This window comes from Trachypithecus francoisi, unplaced genomic scaffold (assembly GCF_009764315.1).
Source record: "Trachypithecus francoisi isolate TF-2019V2 unplaced genomic scaffold, Tfra_2.0 Lachesis_group8, whole genome shotgun sequence".
NCBI classification, from domain to species: Eukaryota; Metazoa; Chordata; class Mammalia; order Primates; family Cercopithecidae; genus Trachypithecus; species Trachypithecus francoisi.
In genome coordinates this window covers 20308227-20333562 of record NW_022681473.1, presented here as the reverse complement: position 1 = coordinate 20333562, position 25336 = coordinate 20308227, and the positions used below count along the sequence as shown (strand labels likewise).

Below are 25336 nucleotides of genomic sequence, written 5' to 3'. Positions count from 1 at the left end.
CTCTGTATTTTCCCAGTTTTCTACGGTAGATATGAATTACTTGTTGGGGGAGGGGTACATTACAAGTTACATGGTTTATGGGAAGTTTGGGAAATAAACAAGAATCATTCTAAATTCCCCTTCAGGCCAGACATGGTAGGTCTTGCCTGTAATCTCAGTGCTTTGGGAGACCGAGGCAGGAGGATTGTTTGAGGCCAGGAGTTCTAGACCAGCTTGGGCAACGTAGCAAGACCCTGTTTTTCTACACACACAAAAAAAAATTTAAAAATTCCCCTTCATGACTTTAACCCAATGCACAGACATGTACACATGTGTTCCTGGCACCTGCACACAAGTGTGCACACATGCGTGCATACACACAGGAAGCCCTGGTACTGCCTGCCTTGCTGTTTGTCCACCCTGGCCCTGGCCCCAGCTCCCTCCTGGAGGACTGTATGAGGCCCCACTGTGGCTCTGGCCCTCTGCTCATGGCAGCCAGGCCTGGAACCCACCCCAGGCCGGGCTTGGGCTTCCCCAGCTTGGTGGTCAGGTCCCTCCTGGCTGCCCTAGGACTTTGGGAAGCAGCTGCCCATGCAGGCAAAGCCAAGCTTTTCCTGGCAAGCACTTGGTGTCTGGGCTGAGACCCAGCATAAAGGCCAACAGGCCAGGACTGGAGGGTCGGGGAGAGGGGGAGCGCTGTCGCTCTATTCCTGGGGGCTTTAGGGACTAGAGAGATGGGTCTGGGCTCTGGCCTAGTACTAGGTCACAGAGCTTGGGTTTCAGGGATAAAGAAACTTTCCTTCATGCAGTGGGGGTTGGGAAGACCCTAGTAGAGAAAGGGAGTGAGGTTGGTGGTTTCGGGCAGGGTGTCCCTTTCCGTCCTGCTCTCAGGCTGCCCTATGGAACCAGGGACTGGAAAAGCTGCTCTCTGGCCAGGGCGTGGCCTCCTTTTGGCTCTTCCAGGGGGCTGGCAGGAGTCAGGTGTTAACTGTCTGTGTACTGGGGCCCAGGGTGATCCATCAGGAGGCTAGAGTGGGAGAGGGGGAGCTTGTATAACAGGAGGGTGAGAGTGAAAAAGGAAGGCTGGAGGAGGCACAACGGGCTTGTTTACTCCTCAACAAATGTGTATCTGACACCTCAGTATCTTCAGATGTTCGGGGCGGAAGAGACCTGATTGCTAGTCTCGCTATTCTTCCGGAGCCTGTGTCCTAGGGAGCAGTGGGCTTCCATCAAGTAACTACTCAAATGCATGAAAAATTGCAGTTGTTGGGGGTACTGGGAACAGATAGGCTCTTTGGAAAGCAGATGAGGCTCTTGGCCTGGTCATGGAGGTCAGCAAAGGCTTTCCGGGGTTCTGGGTGTGGCTTTGGAGAGGCGGATCCTGGCAGTGGGGGCAGCCAGTGAAGGCAGAGTACGCCTCCCCAGGCACAGACTGGGTCAGCCTGCCTCTTTGTTTTATGCACATTGGGAGGGGTTACGTGGTTGGATTTGTGGTTTGGAAAAATCCCCGTGGCTGCTATGTGTGCTTGTGCCTGCGCACATGTGCACCTGTATGTCTTTGCCTATACTCCCTCTGGACTCCAGACTCCCCAGCACATTGCCACTTTTCCCAGGTCCAAAGGAATGCAGAGGCGCTGGTGCTGCGGCCATGCTGGGGAAGGAAGCTCTCTGCTCTGAGGGTCCTGCCTCCTGGCTGGGTCCCATCTGGGGACTGGAGAATGTCTGGGGAGTGATTAACATGGGGCCTGCCCCACAGCCCCAGTCTTGGTTCACAGAGAAAAAGCGGGTGCCATGGTGCCTTGCCCATTCTGGTAGACTGTCCAGCCTCCTTTCTGGCTCTGCCACAGCCCCGTGGCTGATCCAGCCACACCTGCCCATCAGGCTGGGGTCATCAGACCTGCAGAGGGACTGAACGGGTAGCCCTGGGGACTTTGCTCTCCGGGTTCCTCTTGGCAAGCTGAGAAGCCAGCTGAGTAGTGTGGGGTTTTGATCTACCTGGGATTCTGTGTGCCCAGAGGGGATTTTCTGTCCTGCCTCCCATTCCCTTTCGGTGGGGGCTGTCCTTCCTCCTGTCCCACCCTGTGAATGCAGGAGGGAACGGGGCAGGGGCTCTGCCCACATGGGTCTGAGGTGCAGAGGGAGCAGACGTGGGCCTGAGCACTGGCCCCTGCCTCGCTGTGCTGTGGGGTGGTGGTGGGCTGAGTAGGGTTGCAGGAGTCTTGGGGAACCAAACTCCCAGGTCCTGGAAAGTCCCCGTTTCCCCCAGCTATGCAAATTAAGGTGGACCCACCTTCCAGCAGACCCTTCTCCTCCCCAGTGTCTCAGGGGCTTTTCGGTCCCGAGACTGGCTTTCTGGGTGAAGGCCGAGGATGGATCCAAAATATCCCCACAGCTCACCTGTCACCATCTGGTTTCCAGTACCTGATGGATAAAATCAAGGCCTCATATAAAATTCCCTGTGTATAAAATGAGGACAATCACAAGGCCCGTCTCACTGGGAGAGAGGAGAGGACATATAATACCTCAGTGATGATTCTGGTGGGAGACACTGGGGGGCAGACATGGGGTGATCACTGTCCCTTTGTGGTTGTAGTCATTAGCCACAGTGGTCTTTAAGGCAGCAAGCACAAGGTTAACAGGAGGGAGACAACCCCCTACCAAGCCACCTGGGCCCTGGGGCAAAAGGAAACATCAATAATACTGGTACTGTCAACATTTTATTTCAAAGTTTAATAGTTCATTAATCATGGATTTTTGGCCTTATTATTATTTTTTTTTTTTTTGTAAGATGGAGTCTCACTCTTGTTGCCCAGGCTGGAGTGCAATGGGGTGACCTCGGCTCACTGCAACCTCCGCTTCCTGAGTTCAAGTGATTCTCCTGCCTCAGCCTCCTGAGTAGCTGGGATTACAGGTGCCCACCACCACACCCAGCTAATTTGTTTTATTTTTAGTAGAGACGGGGTTTCACCATGTTGTCCAGGCTGGTCTTGAACTCCTAACCTCAGGTGATCCATCTGCCTCGGCCTCCCAACGTGCTGGGTTTACAGTTGAGCCACCAGACCTGGCCCTTAATTTTCTTTTTTTTTTTTTTTTTTTTGAGGCGGAGTCTCGCGACTCAGCTCACTGCAAGCTCCGCCTCCCGGGTTTACGCCATAATCCAGCCTCAGCCTCCCGAGTAGCTGGGACTACAGGCGCCCGCCACCTCGCCCGGCTAGTTTTTGTATTTTTAGTAGAGACGGGGTTTCACCATGTTAGCCAGGATGGTCTCGATCTCCTGACCTCGTGATCCGCCCGTCTCGGCCTCCCAAAGTGCTGGGATTACAGGCTTGAGCCGCCGCGCCCGGCCCTTAATTTTCTTTTTAAAGTATTGCTGCATGGTCGGGCGCCGAGGCTCACGCCTGTAATCCCAGCACTTTGGGAGGCCGAGGCAGGTGGATCACCTCAGGTCGGGAGTTCAAGACCAGCCTGACCAACATGGAGAAACCCCGTCTCTACTAAAAATACAAAAATTAACCAGGCATGGTGGCGCATGCCTGTAATCCCAGCTACTCGAGAGGCTGAGGCAGGAGAATTGCTTGAACCTGGGAGGTGGAGGTTGCAGTGAGATGAGATCGCGCCATTGCACTCCAGCCTGGGCAAAAACAGCGAAACTCCATCTCAATCAATCAACCAGTCAATCAATAAAGTATTGTTGCAAAATATTATTTCTCTTGATTCCTGAGTTTTTGATGCTCCCTCATGTGTTATACCTGAGGCAGGTGCCTTGGGCCTTGGGCCGGTCCTGGCTCTGGTCTTTCATAATGATAGAATGAGACTGATAGAGACCCTGCACCCAGGCCAGCCCCAGGCTCAGGGCTCTAAGGCAGCTGCTGGCCTCAGACCTGAGATTATGGGATGATGGCTGAGGTGGGAACCCAGGGCTGGTGATACAGGTGGGAGTTTCAAGATGGGTCATCCACCAGGTGGGCCCCGTCCAGGACCCCACTAATGGCCAGCCTTGTGGACTGACACAGGGCCACCCCCACCTCCAAAGGGAACCTGCACCTTTGCCCAGATGGCAGGCACTTGCCCAGCCTTCGCCAGCTTTGTAGGATGGTGGATCTTGGCTGGGACTCCACCTGGGGACATGAGCTCAGCCCTGGTAGATGGGAGAGAGGCAGGGAATCCCTGGGCTTGGGATCCTTTTTTGTAACCCCTCATTCATTTTTTTTTTTATGGGGTGGCAGAAGGAGGGGGTCTTGCCCTGTCACCCAGGCTGGAGTGCCGTGTCATGAACACAGTTCACTGTAGCCTTGACTTCCCTAGGGTCAAGTGATCCTCTCTCCTCAGCTTCCCCAGTAGCTGGGACTACAGGCGTGCACCACCACATTGGCTAATTTTTGAAATTTTTTGTAGAGTCGAGGTCTCATTGTGTTACCCAGGCTGGTCTCAAACTCCTGGGCTCAAGTGATCCTCCTGCCTGGGCCTCACAAAGTGTTGGGATTACAGGCGTGAGCTACCACACCTGACCTTCATTTTCCTTTCTAGTCCTGCATTTACAGTTTGGTTCATGAGCTCATTCATTCCCCCAGCTGCTTAGCACCCAGTGCTATAGAGCTGCTGGGGATACAGAGCTGTCTCCAACCAGCCCTGCCCTCAGGGAACTCACAGTCTAGCCAGATAAACTAACATAGCAGTTAGACCCAGTGGGAATGACTAAGAAGGGCCGGACAGTGGTTGCTACAGAATGGGGGCACCTGAGTTTGCCTGAGGGGGTCAGAGAAGGCTCCTGTGGCAGGTGGCCCCGTTGTTCAGACCTGGGGATGAGTTGGGCTTTGATGTTCAAGTCCACGGAGGGTCTTCCTCAGAGCTTTTCTTTTGTGGGGAGCTCCTAGGCCCTGAACTGGGTGGAGTGGGGGGGGATGAGCTGAGAAAAGGGCCAGGAGATGCAGCAGGAAGGGTGCCCCTGGCAGGAGGCTGCACCAGGAGGCTCGGCTGAATCACACATGGTGGAGCGGGGCAAGATGGGAGGTAGGAGGGATTCCCTGCCCAGGGTCCTGGTGTCTGGCTTGCTGCGGTGTGGGACCTGAGGCCATCTGGACATCCCTGGGCTGGAGAAGGGTGGAGGTGGTACCCTCTGTGGCCCCTTGCCCTGCCCACTCTGACTTGGGTTGCAGGGACAGCTGGCAGGGGGAGGGCTCTCACCCCATCTTGGCTTGGCTCCCCATTAACTGCTCCATTCTCCTTCCAGATCCTGGGCGCAGTGATTCTGGGCTTCGGGGTGTGGATCCTGGCCGACAAGAGCAGTTTCATCTCTGTCCTGCGTAAGAACCCCTCAGCTTCCCCAGACCCAGGCCCACTGGAGAGGGGAGGGCCAGGGCACAGGCACAGCTGTTCCCATAAGTGCTTCGGCTTCAATGCCTGTCGCTTTTCCTGCTGACCTCAGGGATGTAGCCAGGTCCTGCTGCCGACCACTGCCCAGGGCTCTCTCTGCAAGGGTTTCCAAAAGGAATTTTCTCTTCTTCCCCAAACAAAGCTGCTGTTGTCTGGGGGAACACTGGAGATGAGGGAGGCTTGTTTTCTCTTCCTGGCCCCTTTCCTTGGCCCTGACCTTAGGAAAGCCTCTTACATTCTCTGCCCTTTCACTTGCCCATCCAGCAGAATGTAGACAACAGTCCCTCCCATTTCACAGAGATGTAAGAAAGGTAGTCAGGGGCTGATGAAGCACCTGCTGTGAGTGGTGCTTCGCTATGAGCCCAGCAGCAGCTTGGTGGGTCAGGTGTGTGCACGGATGAGGAAGGTTCCAGGCACAGTCACCAATTATCATGCTCCTCATGTGCCAAGCAGTTTGTACCGATAAACTGTCTTAATCCCACCACAGCCCTGTGAGGTAGATACTTTTCTATTCCCGCCTTACCAATGAAGAAACAGAGGCTCAGAGAGGTTAAGTCCCTTGCTAAAGTTCACACAGTTTCTAAATGGTGGGTGTGGGACTCGAACTCCAAGCGCTTTGGTCCTAAATGCAGCACACGGCAGGGTGAGCCACAGTGTGGAAACCCCTTCTCTCACTCTTTAGAGGCAGAAGAAAAGAGGCCCAAGGCATTTCTGCAGGGATAAGAGCCCTTCTGTGCCTGCTCAGCCTCCTCCAGGAAGCCGTCAGGGCCTGCTGCGCTGACCTCTCAGGGGCTCCCTGTGGTGGGAGGGAGGCACAGCAGAAGCCCCCAGGGGACAGCCGTGCCACTCCCCTCGCTGAGTGCGGCCTTGGCTCACTTCTCCCAGCAGCTGCCCAAGGCAGCTGGTTTGGAATGTGGCCCATGACAGCTGCTTGATTTACATAAAGCGGAACCTGGCTAGGATGTGATGATGGAGAGGCCACATCTGTCCCCCTGGCCCCAGGGGCTAGGCCTCCTCTCCGGGAGATGGAAAGCAAGGATGATCCACACTCTAGCCACATCTGATGCACCCCGGGGCTATCAGTCTCACCCCCTTTCACCCTCCATTCTGGGGTTAGGGTGGATGGGCGACCCATGCCCCCCACACTCTCCTGGCCTGTGACACACCCTCCTTGGCCCCATGAGGCCAGCTCTCTACTTCCTGAGTCATGGCCCAACCCAGCAGGCACTGCACCCCAGGGCAAAGTCTAGAGGCCCAGCCTGCCTACCCACATTTCTGCCCTCTGCGCCCTGCCCCACAGCTGGTGCAGTGGGGGTGAGCCCGCTGGGTGGGGAGAGCTTCCTGCTGCGGCTCTGGCCTCCTCCCTGTTCGGGTCTGACAATCTCAAGCTGGCCAGACCTTAAAGGTCTACTGTCTGCAGTAGAAGGTGCATTTTACAAATGCTTCAGCCCGAGCCCCACCCTCCCCGAGGGACCTGACGGTCGGTGTGCGTGGGAGCCTAAGCGCTGGTGTTCTCTAAAAACTTCCCCAGGTGGATTCCCCAGGCAGCCAGGGTTCAGAAACACTGATCCTCTAGCCCAGTCACTAGGCACGTGTGTAAACTGAGGCCGGAGGTGGGGAAAATGATTTGCTAAGAGTCACGGAGCAGCTGAGGGGCAGAACTGGGGATAGCTCTTTCCCTGCCGAGTTGAATCCCTGCTCTGAGTTCATGGGGCTGGGCGTTGCTATCCTCATTTTACAGAGGAGGAAACTGAAGCACAGAGAGGCATAGTAACTTGCACACAGCGAGCAGGTAGGGGAGCTGGCTACAGATGAGGTAGCCTAGCTTCTGGGCCCGTGCCTTGAACCCCTGGACCACATGGTTCTGCAGCCACATGCCACTGGTTAGCACCTTAGTAAGAGGAAGCACTCTGCAGTGAAGAGCAGACTCGAGCCTGACTGCGGAGTTCGATTCATGGCTGTGCCGTCCACTAGCTGTGTGACCCTCAGCACATTGCTTCACCTCTCTGTGCCTCCTCACCTATAAAATGAGGATCGTAGTAGAGTGCACTTTCTGTGGTTATTGTGAGAAATTAAATGAGCCTCTCATTTTTGTCTGAAAAGAGTTTAGGACAGCCCCCAGTGAAAAACCCTACATACGTGATGGTTAGCTAAATTTTATAATACAATTTAATCCTTTTGCCATCTTCAAGTAGCAGGCTTTAGACCCATTTTACAGAGAAAGAAATAGAAAACGGCTTGCCCAGGGTCAGAGCATGTTGGCAGCAGAGCTGCAATTAGAATCTACTTTTCTTGATCCTTTGTCCCTTTCTGTTTGGGCCACCTCCTTTCTACCTTCCTGGTCCCTTCTAGGCCCAGGAAGACTAAAAGGTGTTTTGTTTTGTTTTGTTTTTGCCATGCCCTGTGGATGGCCTACCCCGGAATATACCCTCACCTACTTCCTAAGTCAGCTTGCTCAGATTTGGGGTAGGCCTGAGATCCTGGGGGGACAGGGAAAGGCATCAATGAAATGTTCTGAGATACGGAGACCTCGCAGTTCGTCTGGTCTCCCAGGGGAAGGATCTGAGTTGGGGTCTCAGCCCTGGGCCTTGCCTGCCAGGCAGCTTACAGCCTGCTAGCCTCTCTGAGCCTCGGGGTCCTTGCAGACAAATCAGGATGTGAGTACAACCGCAGAGGGCGGTTGCTGAAATTAGGCAGGATGCTTTGGATAAAGGGCCTTGTTTGGGGCTGGCACACAGCAGCTCTCTGGGCAATGCCAGTTTCTTTTTTCTGAGAGTAGTCACTGGGAGAAATTGTTGGAAGCCAAACCCAGGAAGTTTAGGAAAAGTGGAATTGACAGCCTCTCCCTGCCCATGCTGATGGCTGGGGCTCAGTGCCAGGAGGTCCGCACACTCACCCCGAGGAAGGTGGGGGGCTCCTGTGAGGAACTGGGTGGAGGAAGCCTGAGAGTAGGGTGGGTTGGCCAGAGCTCTTCCTGAGCTCCAGAACATTCTGTCTGTAATCAGGAAGTGGAGCTGAATCCCACAGACTCCCTCCCATCCTCCAGCTTGATCGTTATTCCTTAAGGGCAATAACGCCCCGTGGGGACCAAGGTGGGGACCTCGGCCTCTCCAGGATCCCCAGGGAGTCATGGCCAGCCCCAGGCCTGTATTCTCCCTGCTGATGGTCAAGGGGTTGGTCCTGGCTGTGCCTCAGTGCTTAGGGGCGCACAGGTTAAAAACGTAGGTCCTTGGCCTTCTGCTGGGAGCGTCTTGGTCGGGTTGTAATAGACGTAAGCATCTGCATCCCTAAGAGGCTCCTCTGATCCACACTGCTCTCCAGCGTTCTGGAGATGCCAGCATCTTCACCCTCCAGGTGTGTCCTATGCTGGGGGTACAGCATACCCATGCTGGCGAGCTAGAGATGACATGAGCTTTACCCTGTGTGATGGGTTGGGTGTCTTAGGAAATGTTGGCCAAGTGCCCCTGCTGGATTCCTGACCTCCGCCTCCCAGAATGGGCCTGTCCACAGGTGACTCTAAAGAAGGTCTTAGCCATCAGGCCCATCCCTGCACCTCCTAAGCATCATTTCCTCCCGGGCTCCTTTCTTGCTCTCACTGGTCCATTCTCTCACCTTCTTTCCAATCTTCAAATACACCAAGCTCCTCCTTCCTCAGGCCTTTGCACCTGCTGTGCCCTCTTCCTGGAGTGCTTTTCCCACAGATCTTTGCTTGGCTGACTTCTTCATTCATGTCTTGGCTCAAATGTCACTGGCTCAGGCTGGCCTTCCTCGACCCATTCCGACCCTCTCCCCGACGGGCAGTTCTCTGCAGTTAGTCAGCTTTGGTATCTTCATGGTGACCAACACAACCAGAAAACCTGTGTTGCGTACTTTTTGTCTCCACTCCCCACCCCCAAATGTCAGACCTTGTTAGTCACTCTTCTGTATCCCCAGCAACTGGCACGGTGCCTGGCATGAAGTGGGCACCCAGTAAACATTTGTTGGCTAAATGAACATGCATCACACCTGTAGCAATACATGTGCCCCATGCATCAGCAGAAAGGGTGTGGCATTGGAGGTTTGCATATTTTCAAATTCCAGCTCAGGCCCTTGCCTGTGTGCCTTTCTGAGCCTCCGTTTTCTCATCTGTGAAAGGGCTATGCTAGTGCCTGCCAGGCAGGGTGATGTCAGAATTGGAGACGGCGTGTAGAAAGCCCCTAAGACACCGTGAGTGGGCAAGAAAGGCTGGTGTTTGTTATTATATGGACAAGAAGGAAGGCGGGTTAAAAATCAGCTTGCAACCTTAACGTCCGTGGCCCCTGGAGAAGCAGCCAGCTCCTTGTCTGTCAATTCCGCAGATCCTCACTGTGCCCAGCACCTCACTGCGAGAGGCGCTGTTCGAGCTGAGGGTTTCCTGGGAATACAGCGAAGCTTCTGCCCTCATGCACATGTCCTTGGTGGAGGGGAGAGCAGACAATGAGCAAGAAGAATCAGTGAAAAGTAGTCTGTTCAATCCTGAGAAGCATACGAAGAAAAAAATAAAGCCGGGAAGGGGCTTAGGCTGGATGAGGGTGTGGATTGCAAGTTTACTGGAGGGAGGGACACAGGTGGGAATGGGGGTGAGCTGGTTCCCTGTTGGGCAGTGAGAAGCCAGCAGGGGAATGCAGCTGACCCCAACACCCTGGCTCCAAAGAGGGGATCGGGAAGCAGACCTGGGCGGTTGGGCCAGGTGTTTATACCTGCTGGGCCCATGATTTTGTACTTAGTAAGTGTGCTTCTTCTTCCCCCCTAGAAACCTCCTCCAGCTCGCTCAGGATGGGGGCCTACGTCTTCGTCGGCGTGGGGGCAGTCACCATGCTCATGGGCTTCCTGGGCTGCATTGGCGCCGTCAACGAGGTCCGCTGTCTGCTAGGGTTGGTGAGTAGGGATCCCTCCGCAGCTGATGCCCATTTCCTCTCATCCAGCCAAGTGCAGCCTGAGCACGTTGCTGGCCATAACGACGGGTGGAGAGCGTCTCCCGAGGCACGCGGGCTGGGTGCACCTGGTTGGGGACCCACAGCTGACTTTGTGCCTGCTCTGTGTCCCCAGTACTTTGCCTTCCTGCTCCTGATCCTCATTGCCCAGGTGACGGCCGGGGTCCTCTTCTACTTCAACATGGGCGAGGTAAGCCCCTCTCTCCCTTCCCCCTCACTGGGCTGGACCAGCCATGTGGGGGTTGACCTTGAGTGTGGGGGATGGACATGGAGTCCCCCAGTTGTCACCGACAGACCCAGTAGGTGTCAGGGACAGCCTTCTGGACACTATTCCTTGTGATCAAATGGGGGAGTGTTAGAGGAGAAGGCAGCAGGTGTGGGCAGTCCCTGCTGGGCCTGGATCTCAGCCTGACTGCACTGCTTTCTAGCTGTGTGGCCTTGGGCAAGCTGCTTGCCTCTACGTGCCTGTTCCACCATCTGTAAAATGGAAACAATAAGAAAACTGAAGTCTCTGAGTAGTTGCAAAGATTGTTCGAGATTATCTGAGTGAAACACATAGCACATGGCACCATAAGTTCTCAATAAATGTCATTCTTGTTATTATGAAGATACTTGAGCAACTATTAAATCCATGCCACTCACCCACAAATGAGGTTTAGAAGGAGACTGTTAATCAAAACATCAGTCTTGTGTCCGAGGGGAGATGTTCAGCTTTCAGAAACAGAATATCAGACTTACGGCGGCTTAAACTTGAAGGACATCTGTGGTTGACTTGCCCGGAAGTCTGGTTTGGAAGCTCAGAGGCCATGGTTCTGGCTGTTCAGCCTCCTCGCTGGGATGGCTTTCCTGCATTATGACACTTACCTCGTCGTTGCAAGATGGCTGCCACAGCACCAGGCACGACGTCTGTGCTGCTGTGGCCAGAAGATGGGGAAGTAGGCAGTGCCAGACATTGCCATCCCTTTTATCAGAAAAGCAAGCCCTGGTTGGGCGCAATGGCTCATGACTGTAATCCCAACACTGAGGGAGGCAGAGGTGGGAGGATTGCTTTGAGACCAGCCTGGGCAACATGGTGAGACCCCATCTCTACAAACAAATGTTTTAAAATGCTAGGCATCGTGGTGTGCACATGTGGTCCCTGCTACTCAGGAGGCTGAGGCAGGAGGATCCTTGAGGCCAGGAGGTTGAGGTTACAGTGAGCCATGAAACAGAGCCTGGGGCAACAGAGTGAGACCCTTTCTCAAAAACAAAACAAAATCCTCCAACAGACTTCCCCAGACTGGGTTACAAAGCCACCCCTGGTTGCAAAGGAGGCTGAGAATGTGAGTAGCAAACTTTCAGACTCTAAAGACAGAAGCACAAGAGAGAAAGGAGCCGAGAATGGCTGTTGGGTGAGCCAGTTAATTGTGAGTCACAGTTATTGTGTAAGAAGCACCTACTGTGTGCACGTGGTGTCTTCTAGAAGCTTTCCATACATCATCTTGTCCTCACAATGGCTCTGCAGGGTTTTATGTTGACAGATGGAGAAGCAGATGCTCTGAGATGAAGAGCAATAACAACATTGATAACAGTGGCTCTAACCCCCACCATCTCTCCAGTTGAGTTCATGCACAGCATATACCAAGTACAGTGTTGACCACGTGACACTCCTCTCGCTGATCCTCACTAGACCCTCTCAAGGTCGTGGGAGAATCTCCGTCCTGCAGATGAAGGAGTAAGGTCAGCCTAGTCTCCCTGACTCCGATTCCTGAGTTCACTTGTCCCCACACCCTGCTGCACGTGGTCTGTGGCCTAGCAGACCCTTGGGGTCCCTGCTTCCAGTGCCACCAGTTCTTGTCCACCAGTGAGGGTGGCAGAGCCAGCAGCCAGTTGGGCTCCTGCACGTCACCACTTGAAGGTCAAGTTGCCTGAGATCCCTCTTGGAAGGTAACTGAGAAAACACTATACCAACATCAACATCAGCAACGAACACTTAATAGAACTTAGAACTTAATAGAACTTCAACAAGACAAGATACTCTTGGTAACTAAGGGCTAACTTGGGCACTGAGCTTCCTGGCAGTCAAGGCAAAAGTGGAATATAGTGGATTTTGTAGATGAAAAGCAGCTTGTTTGGCCAGGAGACAGGAAGCCAGCAGTTAAGGGAGGGAAATTCCTTTCCCAGAAAAATGGTTGTGGGGTCAGGTCTTCATTTTTGCCCTATGGCACTGGAGCTCCTTTAGTACCCAGTTAGTGATATAATCAGGGTGGATTAGAATCAGGCCCCAGTGAGCCAGCTTCTATGACTCAGAAGCTTGTTGCCTCTACAGGGATCTCGGGTAGTCTGTGTGATTCACCATCTCTCAGTAATAAAGATGGCACCCACCGGGTTGGCACCAACCACATGCCAGGAGCTGAACTAGAAAAGTGAGCTGACATACATGTTTCACATTTACAAACATTTTCCATTTGAAGAAACTGAGAACCCAGGAAAGCAAAGTGACTTCCGGCCACTGACATACACAGCTTTGGTGCAACAGAGTGCATCAGGTGCATTTCCATCCTGATCCCTCGGAGTCTGAGGCCCATGCCTCCCTGTACACAGTGCTGCCCTCCCGTGGGCCGTTAACTCTGCTTGGCTGATGATGAGGAGCTTAGACTCACAGGTGTCCTGTCAGTCCCAGAACAGGACTTGTTTGGAGATTTGGGTTTCCCAACCCCAGCCAGGCTCTGTGCATTGCACGACCACCCCCATCTTCCCCTCCAGAGTCCACACCCCCTAGTCCCAGCCTGCCTCACCTTTGTCCACCACCACCTTTTCTGGAAGGCAGGGGGAAATTTTCTGGCTTTGCTGAAGAAGTTCTGATGCCACTGTATTGCCCAAGTTGGAATGAATGATTTCTTTTTTCTTTCCCAACGCATCGTAAATCTCAGTGGAAGACTAAACATACTCTTGATGGTGTTTATTCTGGCAGACAAGGCTCGGCATGGGGGTGGGACTTGTCTGAACCTAAGGAAGAAAGGCCTTTTGAAAGGAGATAGGGCTCCTGTGCAGGTGGGTGGGAGTGACCCTGCTGTGGTCTCCAGGGCTGACCTCTGTCCTTCCTGCCCCTGCCACCTGCAGCCACTGTTCTCAGGGCAGCGATGGGGAGGTTGGGGACCCTGGCATGGCATGTCACCTCTGGAGCCTTGGGTTCTGCTTCTATACATTGAGAATAAACCTGCCTCTCCCTGCCCTAGCACCCAGGCTGAAGTGAACACAGACTGTGATACTTGTAAGAAAATGCAGAGTGGTGTCCAAGGGTCTCGATTATGGAACCACTGCTCTGACATTCTGGGCATGCTACTCAGCCTCCCTATGCCTCAGTTTCCTCATTTGTCAAACTAGTAACAATATAGGCCCGCTCACTGTCCCTTCTCTACAATTCTGAAATCCAGAAAAGCACTTTGAAAACCAAAAGTAGCATTTGCAACTCATTTGATGGCAAAATTGAACCTGAACAGAAGCAAGGCTGTGTATGGGCTTTGCCTGCCCCCTTAGGGCATCCCTGGGGAAATAGAAATGGAAGTCATTGCAGGCTGCTACCCCAGCCCCCACTAGTGGGTGTGATCTGTCCCCCCAGGCCCTTTCTAAAACCTGATCCTGTCTGGAGCCGGAGCCCCCAGGGGCTGCCTCTCAGCACTTGAGAGATGAAGAGCCCTAACATACGGGAAGGGTGTCGTGTGGCGCCCAGCCGGAGGCCGATGTTGCTGGCATCATTGCCAGTGTTTATTATTATTGCTGCCATTATTCACTTCATGAGGGCCTGGTAAGGACTCAATAGGTGGCAGCTGTTCCTGCTGCCCTCGTTGTCAGCAGAGCAAGGGCTGTGGGAACCAGGATTTGGGCGTGGCACTAAGATCCTCATCTGCTTGTTTATCCAGCCTCTGGTGAGCAGAGTCCAGCTCTGGGATTCAGGGGCCCTGTGTTTTAGTGTGGGCTCTGCCGCTGTTTGCTGTGTGGCTTCGGAAAAGTTACCCAGCCCCTCTGATCCACAGACAAGCTCTTAGGCCATGCCCAGTGCAGGCAGTCAGGGATTCTGACTTGTTCTCTCTAGACAGTGGGGGTGGGAGGGGTGAGAAGGAAGCAGATGCAGTTTGCCCTTTCCTGTGGTGTGCGGGCACTGAGCTGGATGCACTTGGCTGGCCATACTGTGCCAGGAAGGCCCCAAGGCTCTGAGAGCCATCAGGCTTAAGCAGAAGACATTGGAGGGGAAGGGGCTCACTTGGCCTGGCTGGGAGCCAGAGATGGGGGCTGTGACAGTGGCAGTGGCTGGTCAGACAGCTCCCCAGAGATGTTGATCAGGGGAACTGTGATTTCCTTCTTGTCCTCCTCGCTCTCACCCTGAAAGCCCCAAATTGCTGGTGTGCATATACTCTCATGTGTGAGACGCAGGTGGCGAGAGAGGTTCCTAGGGGACAGTGTGGTTCTCTGTGAGCTGTCTGCTTGCTGAATTAGAACTTCCTGATTCTCTGGCTTGGGGTTCTCTTGTGATGGGGCAGAGGGAGGAAGGGCAGCTGGAGCTGGGGACAGGGAGAGGTGACCTTTCTCTTCCCTGTTGAGAAGGGAATGGAGGAGTCCAGGCTGCTCCTCTGGAAAAGGATTATGGAAAGACACTTGGGCTAGAATCTCTGAAGCCCACGCTGGTCACTGGCTCCAAATTCTGGGGTAGCTAGTTATGTGGCTTGCAGCTGGACTTGCAGGAAAGATACAGGTGGTCACAAAGACTAAATGCTCCCACCACCCCCTTTACGGCCAAGGGCCCTCATTTCCTATCAGGGTACTGGGATGCAGCCTCTGAGCTGGTGTATCTGTATTCTAGCAAAGCATTTGCCAGCATCTCCTGTGGGAAACCTGGAGAGGACAGGAAGATGTGGGTCCAATTCATGCATTGGTACCTCATTATAAGGGGTGATTTCACACCTTAAAGAGCATGGCGAGAGGTCTGCACAGCACCCCCAGGGGCGGGCACAGAAGCCTGAAAAGTTACCCCAGAGACATAGTCTGGTCTCAAGTATCTGGATAACGTGTGTCCTTCAAGAGAGGGATTTGATTTACTGCTGTGGTCCCAGCTGGGACTTAGGTAGCTGGGAGAGGAGGAGGATGTGAACTAATACAGGTGGGAAGAAGTCATTCGAGCAGAACTTAAATTGTATCAAGAGCCTCCCGACTCCTCAACATGCTCACCTGTGAGTTACTGAGTTCCCCATCACAGGGCGCTTTGAAGCAGAGCCTAGAAAAGCATGACGCTTACATTTGGATGATTTTCTGGACTCAAAGGTCTCTCCTAATTCTGACTCTGAAAATTCACACTGAAAGGGGAAGTCAAAGCGCAGCATTTGGGGGGGACGTGAGTAGAGCCATGCAGAGGACAGCAGGGTCACAGGGAGGCGGCGGGCAGCTTGCCGAGGCTAAGATCCTGGGGCCCTGGAGCTGCACAGATCAAGGTCTGGTCATGTCTCTGCTGCTTTCTATCTGTGTGATCTTGGGAAGTTGCTCCAACTCTGAGCCTCACTTTTCTCTTCTGAGAAACGGGGAGGAGGGAGACACGGAAGACAGGGCTGGCTTCCTCGGCATTCAACCTATGCAGTCGCACAGGATGCTCTGCTGTTGCTGTATTGAAATTCTTTTTTTTTTTCCTTTTTGAGATAGAGTCTCACTCTGTTGCCCAGGCTGGAGTTCTCAGCCCACTGCAACCTTCCCTTTCTGGGCTCAGGTGATCCTCCTGCTTCAGCCTCCTGAGTAGCTGGGACTACAGGCATGTACCACCATGCCCAGCTAATTTTTGTGTTTTTAGTAGAGATGCAGTTTCACCGTGTTGGCCAGGCTGGTCTCAAACTCCTGACCTCAAGTGATCTGCTCATCTCAACCTCCCAAAGTGTTGGGATTACAGGTGTGAGCCACCACGCCCAGCTGAAATTCTTAATAATTTTTGAACAAGGGGCTCTCCATTTTTGCTTTGCACTAGGTGTAAATTATGCAGCTGACCCTGGGCAGGACTCTTTCTGGCATGTAACAGTGACTCAACTGAAAGTGGCTAGAGCCAGCAGAAGGCTCAGCTGTATCCAGGTTCCCAAAGGCTGCTGCTGTCCCTCTCCACCCTTCAGCCCTGCCCTCCTCTGTTGGCTCCCTTCTCCGGCAGGCTGTCCTCAGTGGAGCCTGAGGGTAGCCCAGGTCCTCATCCTACCACATTGATGGAAAGAGGGCTGGGTATGTGAGCGTGGATCTCAAGCCCATCTCTGAAGCACTCACCGTGCCTGCGATATGGATGGCACTGAGTGGCAGCCCAGGTCTTTTGCCTGCCTCTGGCATTGAGGGAGTGGGGCCTCCCCAGCTCCATGGAGAAATAGAAGGGTGGTTACACCCAAGGAGTGGGTTTCTGCAGGGCAGGCAGAAACAGTGGAGCGGTCCCTGGGGGGATGCAGGGAGATCATGAATGTCTGTTCCTGCTACCTCCCTGTCCTTTTGGTCTCAGTAGCTACCTGGTTGCCAGGTTGACCTCACTGTACTCCCAGCACAGGCCTCCTAAGCCTTGGGGTCCCAGGGCATCAGCTCGAAGCTGAACCAGCCACTGTGGCCATGGTCCCTGTGGCCCAGGTGTGTCCCTCAACCACATTCTGGACTGAAAGATGTTGTGGTGTTTCCATGGAAACCACCTGTCTAGGTGGAAACCACCCAGCTTCCATCACCTTCTCATTTCGGGGGGCCTGGGAGAGAAATAGGGAAGTGCAGGCTGCTGAGACAGCCATGCTGGGGTTTAAACAGAGCCTCAGTGCAACATGTCGTGAGGAAGCTGGGTGAGTGGGGAAGGATGTGGGAGAGGCAGCTTTCTGCACAGATGCTTCTGGAGAACCCCTCCTTTCCACACCATGGGGATCACCCACCCATTGGGGTTAAGAGGTAGACCTGAGATGTCAGATTGGCTAGCAGGCAGCCCAAGCTATGTGACTCAGGCAAACCCCTTAGCTTTTCTGGGCCCTGGTTAAAACTGGGTATGGCCATGTGGTTTAAATGCCAATAAAGCTTAATAGGTAAAAACCTGGGTTCTGAAATCAGCCAAGCGTGGGTACAAACCTCACTTCTTCCACATGTTGGCTGTGTGACCTTGGGCAAGTTAATTAACCTCTCTGGGTTTGTTTTCTATATCTCTATAATGAGGGAATGGGGTGAATACCTAGGCCATAGGTCTGCTGTGAAGATTCAGTTGAGATAATACATTTAAAGTGCCTACCACAGCACCAGGTACGTAACAAACATTTGATAAAAGTTAACCACTATTAGTGTTGTGATTAATTACTGACAGGAAAGCTTTGCAAATTGCAAAACTCTGTATAAGGGTTTGTTGTTTTTTTTTTTAAAGTATCATGCTGAGAGCTTTATTGAGAGAAGGGCAGGGAGCATCATCAGAGGCTGGTTTCCCAGCATTCTTTTTTTTTTTCTGAGATGGAGTTTCACTCTGTCACCCAGGCTGGAGTGCAGTGGTGTAATCTCAGCTCACTGCAAGCTCTGCCTCCCGGGTTCAAGCCATTCTTCTGTCTCAGCCTCCCAAGTAGCTGGGACTACAGGCACTTGCCATCAAGCCCAGCTAAGTTTTTGTATTTTTTAAGTAGAGATGGGGTTTCACTATGTTAGCCAGGATGGTCTCGAACTTCTGACCTCGTGATCCGCCCACCTCGGCCTCCCAAAGTGCTGGGATTACAGACATGAGCCACTATGCCCGGCCCCAGCATTAATTTAACCAAGGGTGAGGAGCCAGGGCTGCAGGTCCATCTGCAGGATATGAGTTTTCTGAGCACAATGTTCATTCGAGGGCTGCCCGTGGGGAGCTGCCGGAAGCCCCACCCACAGGGTTCCCTGGGAGTCAGGCTCTAAAACCCCATCTAGAAGTACCTATCCTGTTTCTCCCAATTCTTCCTTCTCAGGAACCAAGGTGGGAAGGTGTGTGGCCTTCTCCTTGGCATCCCTGCCTTCTAGGGTCCCTCACCCTGGGGCTTCCCACTGCCATGACCAGCCCATCCATGCATATGCCCTGGAAGGCCTCTGGGCAAGGTCCGTTTGAGAGGCGAGGTGGAGCCAGGCAGGGGCTGGCTCTCGGAGGCCCCCCTCCCACCCAGGTCTGCTTATTGCCGAGGGAGACCCTGCCCTCAGCTGGCTCTCGGTTTGCCTCCCTTTGCACAACTGACTTATTTCAAAACCCCCCTTCTGCCTGCTTTGTAAATCAGGGTTTTCTCTGTGGGGTTAGCCAAGAGCAGGTGCTACTCTCCACCACAAGGAGAGTGACCCTCAGTTCCTGAGCAGGGTGAGGATCAGCATAGGCAAGATGTAGATTTGGGCCAGGCACAGGGTCTCAGGCCTGTAATCCCAGCACATTGGGAGGCCGAGGTGGGTGGATCACTTGAGGTCAGGAGTTCGAGGCCAGCCGGGGCAACATGGGAAGACCTTGTCTCCACTAAAAATACAAAAATTAGCCAGGCGTGGTGACACGTGCCTGTAACTCCAGCTACCTGGGAGGCTGAAGTGGGAGGATTGCTTAACTCCAGGAGGTAGAAGTTGCAGTGAGCTGAGATCCTGCCACTGCCCTCCAGCCTGGGTGACAGGGAGACCCTGTCTTTAAAAAAAAAGAGAGAGAGAGATTTTTTTGGAGCTCTGGGGCAAGCAGCCAGGTCCCAGAAAAGCAACTGACCTCACACTCCGGCTGGCTGGCGCTGCTGGCTTAGGGCTTGGGAAGGGGTGAGGGAGGATCTTTTCTGTTTTGTTTTGTTTTGAGATGGACTCTTACTCTGTCACCCAGGCTGGAGTGCAGTGGTGCGATCTAGACTCACTGCAACCTCCACTTCCTGGGTTCAAGCAATTCTCCTGCCTCAGCCTCCTGAGTAACTGGGATCACAGGCACCCGCCACCATGCCTGCAAAGAGGGAGGATCTTTTGATCACATAGTTGATGCCGAAGTTCCAGGTCCCCCAGTCTTGGAGCCCCCTCCAGGCATCTACCCTTGGGGGCCCTGTTTGGAGAGGCTATACTCTGGTCCTTGGAAGAAGGAAGCTGAGCTGGGCTCTCCTCCCTGTCCCTCCTTCTCCCTGCAGCTGCCCTGTGGGAGGCATAAGGATTCACCAAGAAGTTGCATGGGTCTGGCTCTGGTGCCTGGCAGGCCGTGGTGGTTAGGTGTGCATTCAGCATTCACGTACCCCGCACACCTATTCTGTGTCAGGCTTGGCGCTGGCCATGGGGGACCCTGTAGTGAGCGGTGCCAGATGTGGTCCCTGCCCCCAAGGAGCTGATGTACTAGTGGAGAGAGATGATAAGCCCTGAAAACTAACAAGCATGTAACATCAGTGCTCTAAAGAAAAATACAGCATGCTTTCCCTTGTGGGATAAGAGAGGCCAGGGGAGGGGTGGTTGATTGGTGGGGGGAAAGGGGATGGGGAAGGGCTGATATTTTGTAGAGTGGTCTAGTAAGGCCTTTCTGAGGAGGTGACATTGGAGCAGAGCCCTGAAGGAAGCAGAGGGTGAGCCATGTTAATGTCTGGGGAAAGAGCATTCCAGGCGGTGGGAACAGCAGGTGCAAAGGCCACGAGGCAGGAGTGTGCCTGGCACAAAGACAGCGTGGAAATCCACACAGTTGAAGCAGAGGGAACAAGAACAGAGGACACAAGGTCCAGGGAGGGCAGACAAGTGGCGTAGGGCCTCCTAGGCTGTTACGAGGACACTGACGATGGGAACTGCCTTGGTGGTGGGAGGCCCCTACAGGGTTTTCAGCAGTGACATGAGAATATTGATGTTTACAGGGCCAGGCTGCTGCCGAGCACAGAAGAGACAGTGGGGCAGGAGTGGTTGGCACTGCCTGCATTGGTCACCCTGGCAGTGCCAGGAAAGTGGTTGGAGCCATGAGCATGTCACAGGGTTGCTGAAGGGAACAGGGGGGAGGCAGTTTAAGTAGCGGTGACCACAGATGGGCACAGGTTTCAGGAAATCTGACCCTGACCTTTGTCCTGCCCGCTGCAGCTGAAGCAGGAAATGGGCGGCATCGTGACTGAACTCATTCGAGACTACAACAGCAGTCGCGAGGACAGCCTGCAGGACGCCTGGGACTACGTGCAGGCTCAGGTGAGGTGGGGCATGGCTGTGGGAAGCTCTCTGGCCTGGGTGTCCCTGAATTTGGGGCTCTGTGCACGCGTGTGTCTGGGGCTGGCATCTGCAGTGCTCGAGTGTGTCTGCCAGTTTGTAGGAGATTGTGCTTCTATGAGGGCAGGGCACCCCAGTTAGCACCACAGCTCCCTGCTCGGGGGCCCAGAGACTCAGAGGCAGCTTCATAACTCTGTGCCCCCGTTTGTGGCCAGAGAACACGGGGGCAGTTGTCAGCCCTCTTATCTCAAGCCACACTGGGGAGCGTTGGGAGCTCCACCCTGGGTTTTAGGAAACTGGGTGCCAAGTAGCAGTGAGAAGTCCCAGTGGAGGCTGCCTCCGGGAAGGGCACTAGCTGGGGAAGTGTTGAGGGAACTTTCTAGGGCGAAAGGAGTATTCTAGCCAAATCTTGATACTGGTTTCACCAGTATGTGCACATACGTAAAAATGCACCAAGCTGAATGTGTGCTCATTAGTTCATGTGTATGATGCCTCCATTAAAGTGAGAGAGATGGATGGATGGGTGGATGGGTGGGTGGACGGATGGATGGACTGCCCGACTGACCAACAGATAGACTGACCAGGTTCCCAGCCTGTCTCAATAGTGATCCAGCGACCACCTGGCTCTCCTTTCTTGTGGTCCCGGATGCTGTGTGTGCCCTTCCCTGGGACCTGCCGTCTCTGATCTGCAATCCTGTGAGGGCACAGGACACAGTGATCACATAGGGCCTGTTGACACCTCAGGGGAGGGCTGTGGGGTATAAGGGGCATGGGCAGCAGGAGAAAGCCTGACTCTGGGGCACCAGGAGAGTTTGCAGATAGGACACTCCATCTAGGCGACGTGGACATGGCCATTTTCTGAGCGGAGGAAGGGGAGAGCGATGTTTTCTGGCCCTGACATAGGAGATCAGGTGTGGGGGTCATGGCAGCTGGAAGGCTTGGTTCACACAGGGAAATGTTTTGGTCGCATATGTAGTTTGACCCACAATTGCTGAGACTTTGCTAATTTTAGCAAAGTCTTGATGTCACCAATGACATAAACCAGTGCCACCTGACAAGGGACCTGGGAGGAGAAATGGGTCCCTTGGGAGGTGGTGAGCCTCCTACCCTGGAAAGTCATTGGCTGGTTCTAGATGATTCTGATGCTGTCAGATGCTGCTTGGGCTGGTGGTAAGTGAGACTCCCAAGGCCTGGAGTGCTAACACTGCTACAGCCGCTAGACTTTTGCTGAGCCTGCCTCCTCATTTATACAATGGGGCTACTGACCCATGCCGTGTGAGATACGTTGTTAAAGCCTCCAGCACTTAGGCAGCATTTATTCTGTGCTAAGTTGGTGGTGATGTTTTAGTCACCATGCGCATGCATGGAGACACAGGCGGAGATGGCATGTGCTGCTGGGGAACAGGTACAGCCGGGATCTGGGCAAAGGGTTGCTTGGAAGGAGGCTCTGCCATAGACGGGCCAAGGAGACCTGCCTTATTTTGCTCTGGTGCACGATGACCTGTGGGTGGCCCCAGCTTGCAGCTGGCACCCCTCAGAGGTGCCAGCCTTTTGTTCGAGAGAGGAGGCAGCCAGCCTGCTGGAACAAGTGCTTATGAAAGCTGGATTAGAAACTGCCTGGAGCTGAGCATTTCTGAGTGTGCCTGGCACGCCCCCTGCTGTCCACTGGCTACTGGTCGGGCGACATCCGGAGATAGGAAGGAAGCGGTCTAGGAACTGACGCCTGCTGTGACCATGGCTGTCCCACTGAATCCTCCCAGGAACCCCCAGCATTTTGGGGATTTGTACACAGAGACCTCCTTTAGCACACAGAGCCCAGAAAGGCTTTCTTCTCTCTAGAACTAGAGCATTTTCTCCTTTAAAGTGGCAGAATTGACCGGCCGGGTGAGGTGGCTCATACCTGTAATCCCAGCACTTTGGGAGGCCAAGGCAGGTGGATCACTTGAGGTCAGGAGTTCAAGACCAGCCTGGCCAACATGGTGAAACCCTGTCTCTACTAAAAATACAAACATTAGCCGGGCGTGATGGCGAGTGCCTGTAATCCCAGCTACTCAGGAGGCTGAAGCAGGAGAATCATTTGAACCCGGGAGGTGGAGGTTGCAGTGAGCCAAGATCACACCGCTGCACTCTAGCCTGGGTGACAGAGCAAGACTCTGCCTCAGAAAAAAGAAAAAAAAAAAAAAGCAGAATTAACCCTGTATCCTTTTTCACTTTTCACTTTTTCTCCTTTTCACCAGGAAGCTCAGAGGCAAATCTCAACTCCTGCTCTAAAGTCAAACAGCCTTTCCTAAGCTTATTGTGCTCCCCACACCTCTGCTGGGCACTTTGCCTGACTCATCCCATTTAGTCCTTGTGATAGCCCTGCGAGTTGGGAATTTTAATTATCCCCATTTACAGATGAGGAAACTGAGGCTATTTCCTTGACGGAGGTTGCTCAGCTGGTAGGTGGCAGGGCGGGGATTATAACCCAGTAGCCTGACTTTAAACCCTGCACTGTGAACGGTCTGCTGTCCATTCTCCTTGTGCCCTGCACAGCTGCGCTCCTTCAACTTGAACTTCCTTCCTACTCTGCTTTGTATTTTTGCTGATCCTGGTTTTGATTTTTCTGCTGTACTTGTAGTTTATGATGGTTCGGCTGGGACCAGGGGCCTGGAAGTGGCATATCTGAGTCTCTGTCCTGGGGAGGCCCCGCCTCTGCCAGGAGGGCAGCCTGCCTGCGGTGGGCAGTGAGCATAAGCAGTCTGTCCCCTGCCTCGCCCAGGTGGAGTGCTGCGGCTGGGCCAGCTTCTACAACTGGACAGACAACGCTGAGCTCATGAGTCGCCCCGAGGTCACCTACCCCTGTTCCTGCGAACACAAGGGGGAAGAGGACAACAGCCTTTCCATGAGGAAGGGCTTCTGCGAGACTCCCGGCAACAGGACCCAGAGTGGCAACAACCCTGAGGACTGGCCTGTGCATAAGGAGGTGTGCGGCGGGGGGGCTGCGGATTGGGGGCTGGGATCTGAGGGTGTTGGGGGCCGTCTGGGCTACTGCTCAGCTCTTCCTTCCTTCCCTTGATTCACCTGTCATTTGTACCTTCATCTACTTCTTTGTTAATGTATTCATTCAAGGAACAGGCAGAACCCTTCCAGGCTGGGACTGGGGGGCTCTCGGTGGTTCTGCATGGTGGGGCAGGATGGTGCAGGGTGGGGTGATGTGACCATGTTCTCCCCTTGCAGGGCTGCATGGAGAAGGTGCAGGCGTGGCTGCAGGAGAACCTGGGCATCATCCTCGGCGTGGGCGTGGGCGTGGCCGTCATTGAGGTCTGAGCCCCTCCCCCAGCCCTTCTCCATCCCTGGTCCTCCTGGGTTGTCTTTGCTCTGCTTTTCTCCTCGGGGAGGTGGTGGCCAAGGGGGCCAGCACCCCATCAGCTTCCAGAGGCCCTCTGGCCTGTGCACTGTCTGGCTGTGTGACCTCAGAAAAGGCACTGCACCCCTCTGGGCCTCCCTCTACTGCCTGCATCACAGGGTGGTTGTGAGGCTCAAGTTGAGGATCCACTTAATCCCCATCTAAACCTGGATGGCGGGGCTGGGGCATCTGAGACCAGGACAGCCCAGCCTCCCTCTGACTCTCCGCCTCTCCCCACAGCTCCTGGGGATGGTCCTGTCCATCTGCTTGTGCCGGCACGTCCATTCCGAAGACTACAGCAAGGTCCCCAAGTACTGAGGCAGCTGCTGTCCACATGTCCCTGCCTGGCCCCCAACCTCAGGGCTCCCAGGGGTCTCCCTGGCTCCCTCCTCCAGGCCCGCCTCCCACCTCACTGCAAAGACCCCCTTGCCTGCCCTGACTGAAAGTAGGGGGCTTTCTGGGGCATGGCGATCTCTCCTGGCCTATCCGCTGTCGGCCTTGAGCCCTGGCTGTTCTGTGGTTCCTCTGCTCACCGCCCATCAGGGTTCTCTTAGCAACTCAGAGAAAAACGCTCCCCGCAGCGTCCCTGGCGCAGGTGGGCTGGACTTCTACCTGCCCTCAAGGGTGTGTGTATATTGTATAGGGGGCAACTGTATTAAAAATTGGGAGGGGGGGCGTTAGATAAGGCACCCTGGGCTGTCAGGAGACTGCCTACTGGGCGGGTCAACTTATTTCCACTATGACATTTATATCTTTGTTTTTTCACAATTATATTGAAGGCAGTGGGAGAGGGTGGGTTTTATCTGATATTAAGGGGTGGCACCCCTTCCCCAGGCCTGATGCAGGTCCATCTAGACAGCTCAGATTAGCCTGGGCCATGCCCTGGGGACAGGGTTTAGGGGAGCTGGGTCGGAGGGGGTCTGCCTGGGTAACGAGATCTGGCTTGGCCCTGAGCTGCTTAGGGACAGGTGAGTCCTTGGGGGCATGGCACAGAGCTGGCCCTGTGTTTTCCAGGGCCCTGAGCTGTCCAGGGGCAGGGAGGAGGAGGATGGCTTCTCCCGGGAGAGGGTGGGCTGGCCTTTCTTGGCAAGCTGTCCTCTGGCCCCTGGGGAGGGGGGTGGGTGAGGCTGTGCCTTGGAGGGGGGAGAGGGGAAGGGGCTCTGTGTGCACTGTTCTGTAAAACACACTCAAGATTCTAAGACTATTAAAGAAGATTTATAACAGTCTAGTCTGGAATGGTAGGGATGCTGCTTCCTGGGGCAGGGGAGGACCCAGGGCAGAGGGTGTGAGCAGAGTGGCTGGGTCTGCTGGAGACTGCTGGGCTTCTCACAGCTCTGCCCTCCATGCAGGCATCTGCCTCTGCAGCCTGAATCTTAGGACCGTGATGGGCCAGGCTCTGATGGGCCTGCCTGCACGCTGGGGTGCCTGGAGTTTGATTTGGTGCTAAGAGAGGTATCGATTGTGTCTCTCGATTCCCGCTTCTGAAACTAGGGTACGGATGTCC

General features: G+C 54.2%; 1 protein-coding gene across 5 annotated transcripts in view; it reads left to right on the top strand.

Annotated features, from left to right (window-relative positions):
• Positions 1–25060, top strand: part of CD82 (CD82 molecule) — a 55232-nt gene extending 30172 nt beyond the window's left edge. For all 5 annotated transcript variants that reach the window (XM_033208252.1, XM_033208254.1, XM_033208253.1 and 2 more), the window contains 7 exons: positions 5210–5282; positions 10124–10248; positions 10420–10494; positions 20325–20426; positions 23206–23409; positions 23664–23747; positions 24073–25060. In XM_033208252.1, coding sequence (XP_033064143.1) covers positions 5210–5282; positions 10124–10248; positions 10420–10494; positions 20325–20426; positions 23206–23409; positions 23664–23747; positions 24073–24150 — 741 coding nt within the window. In that variant the 3' untranslated portion in view covers positions 24151–25060. The remainder of the gene's footprint in view (positions 1–5209; positions 5283–10123; positions 10249–10419; positions 10495–20324; positions 20427–23205; positions 23410–23663; positions 23748–24072) is intronic.
• Positions 25061–25336: the final 276 nt, after the last annotated feature.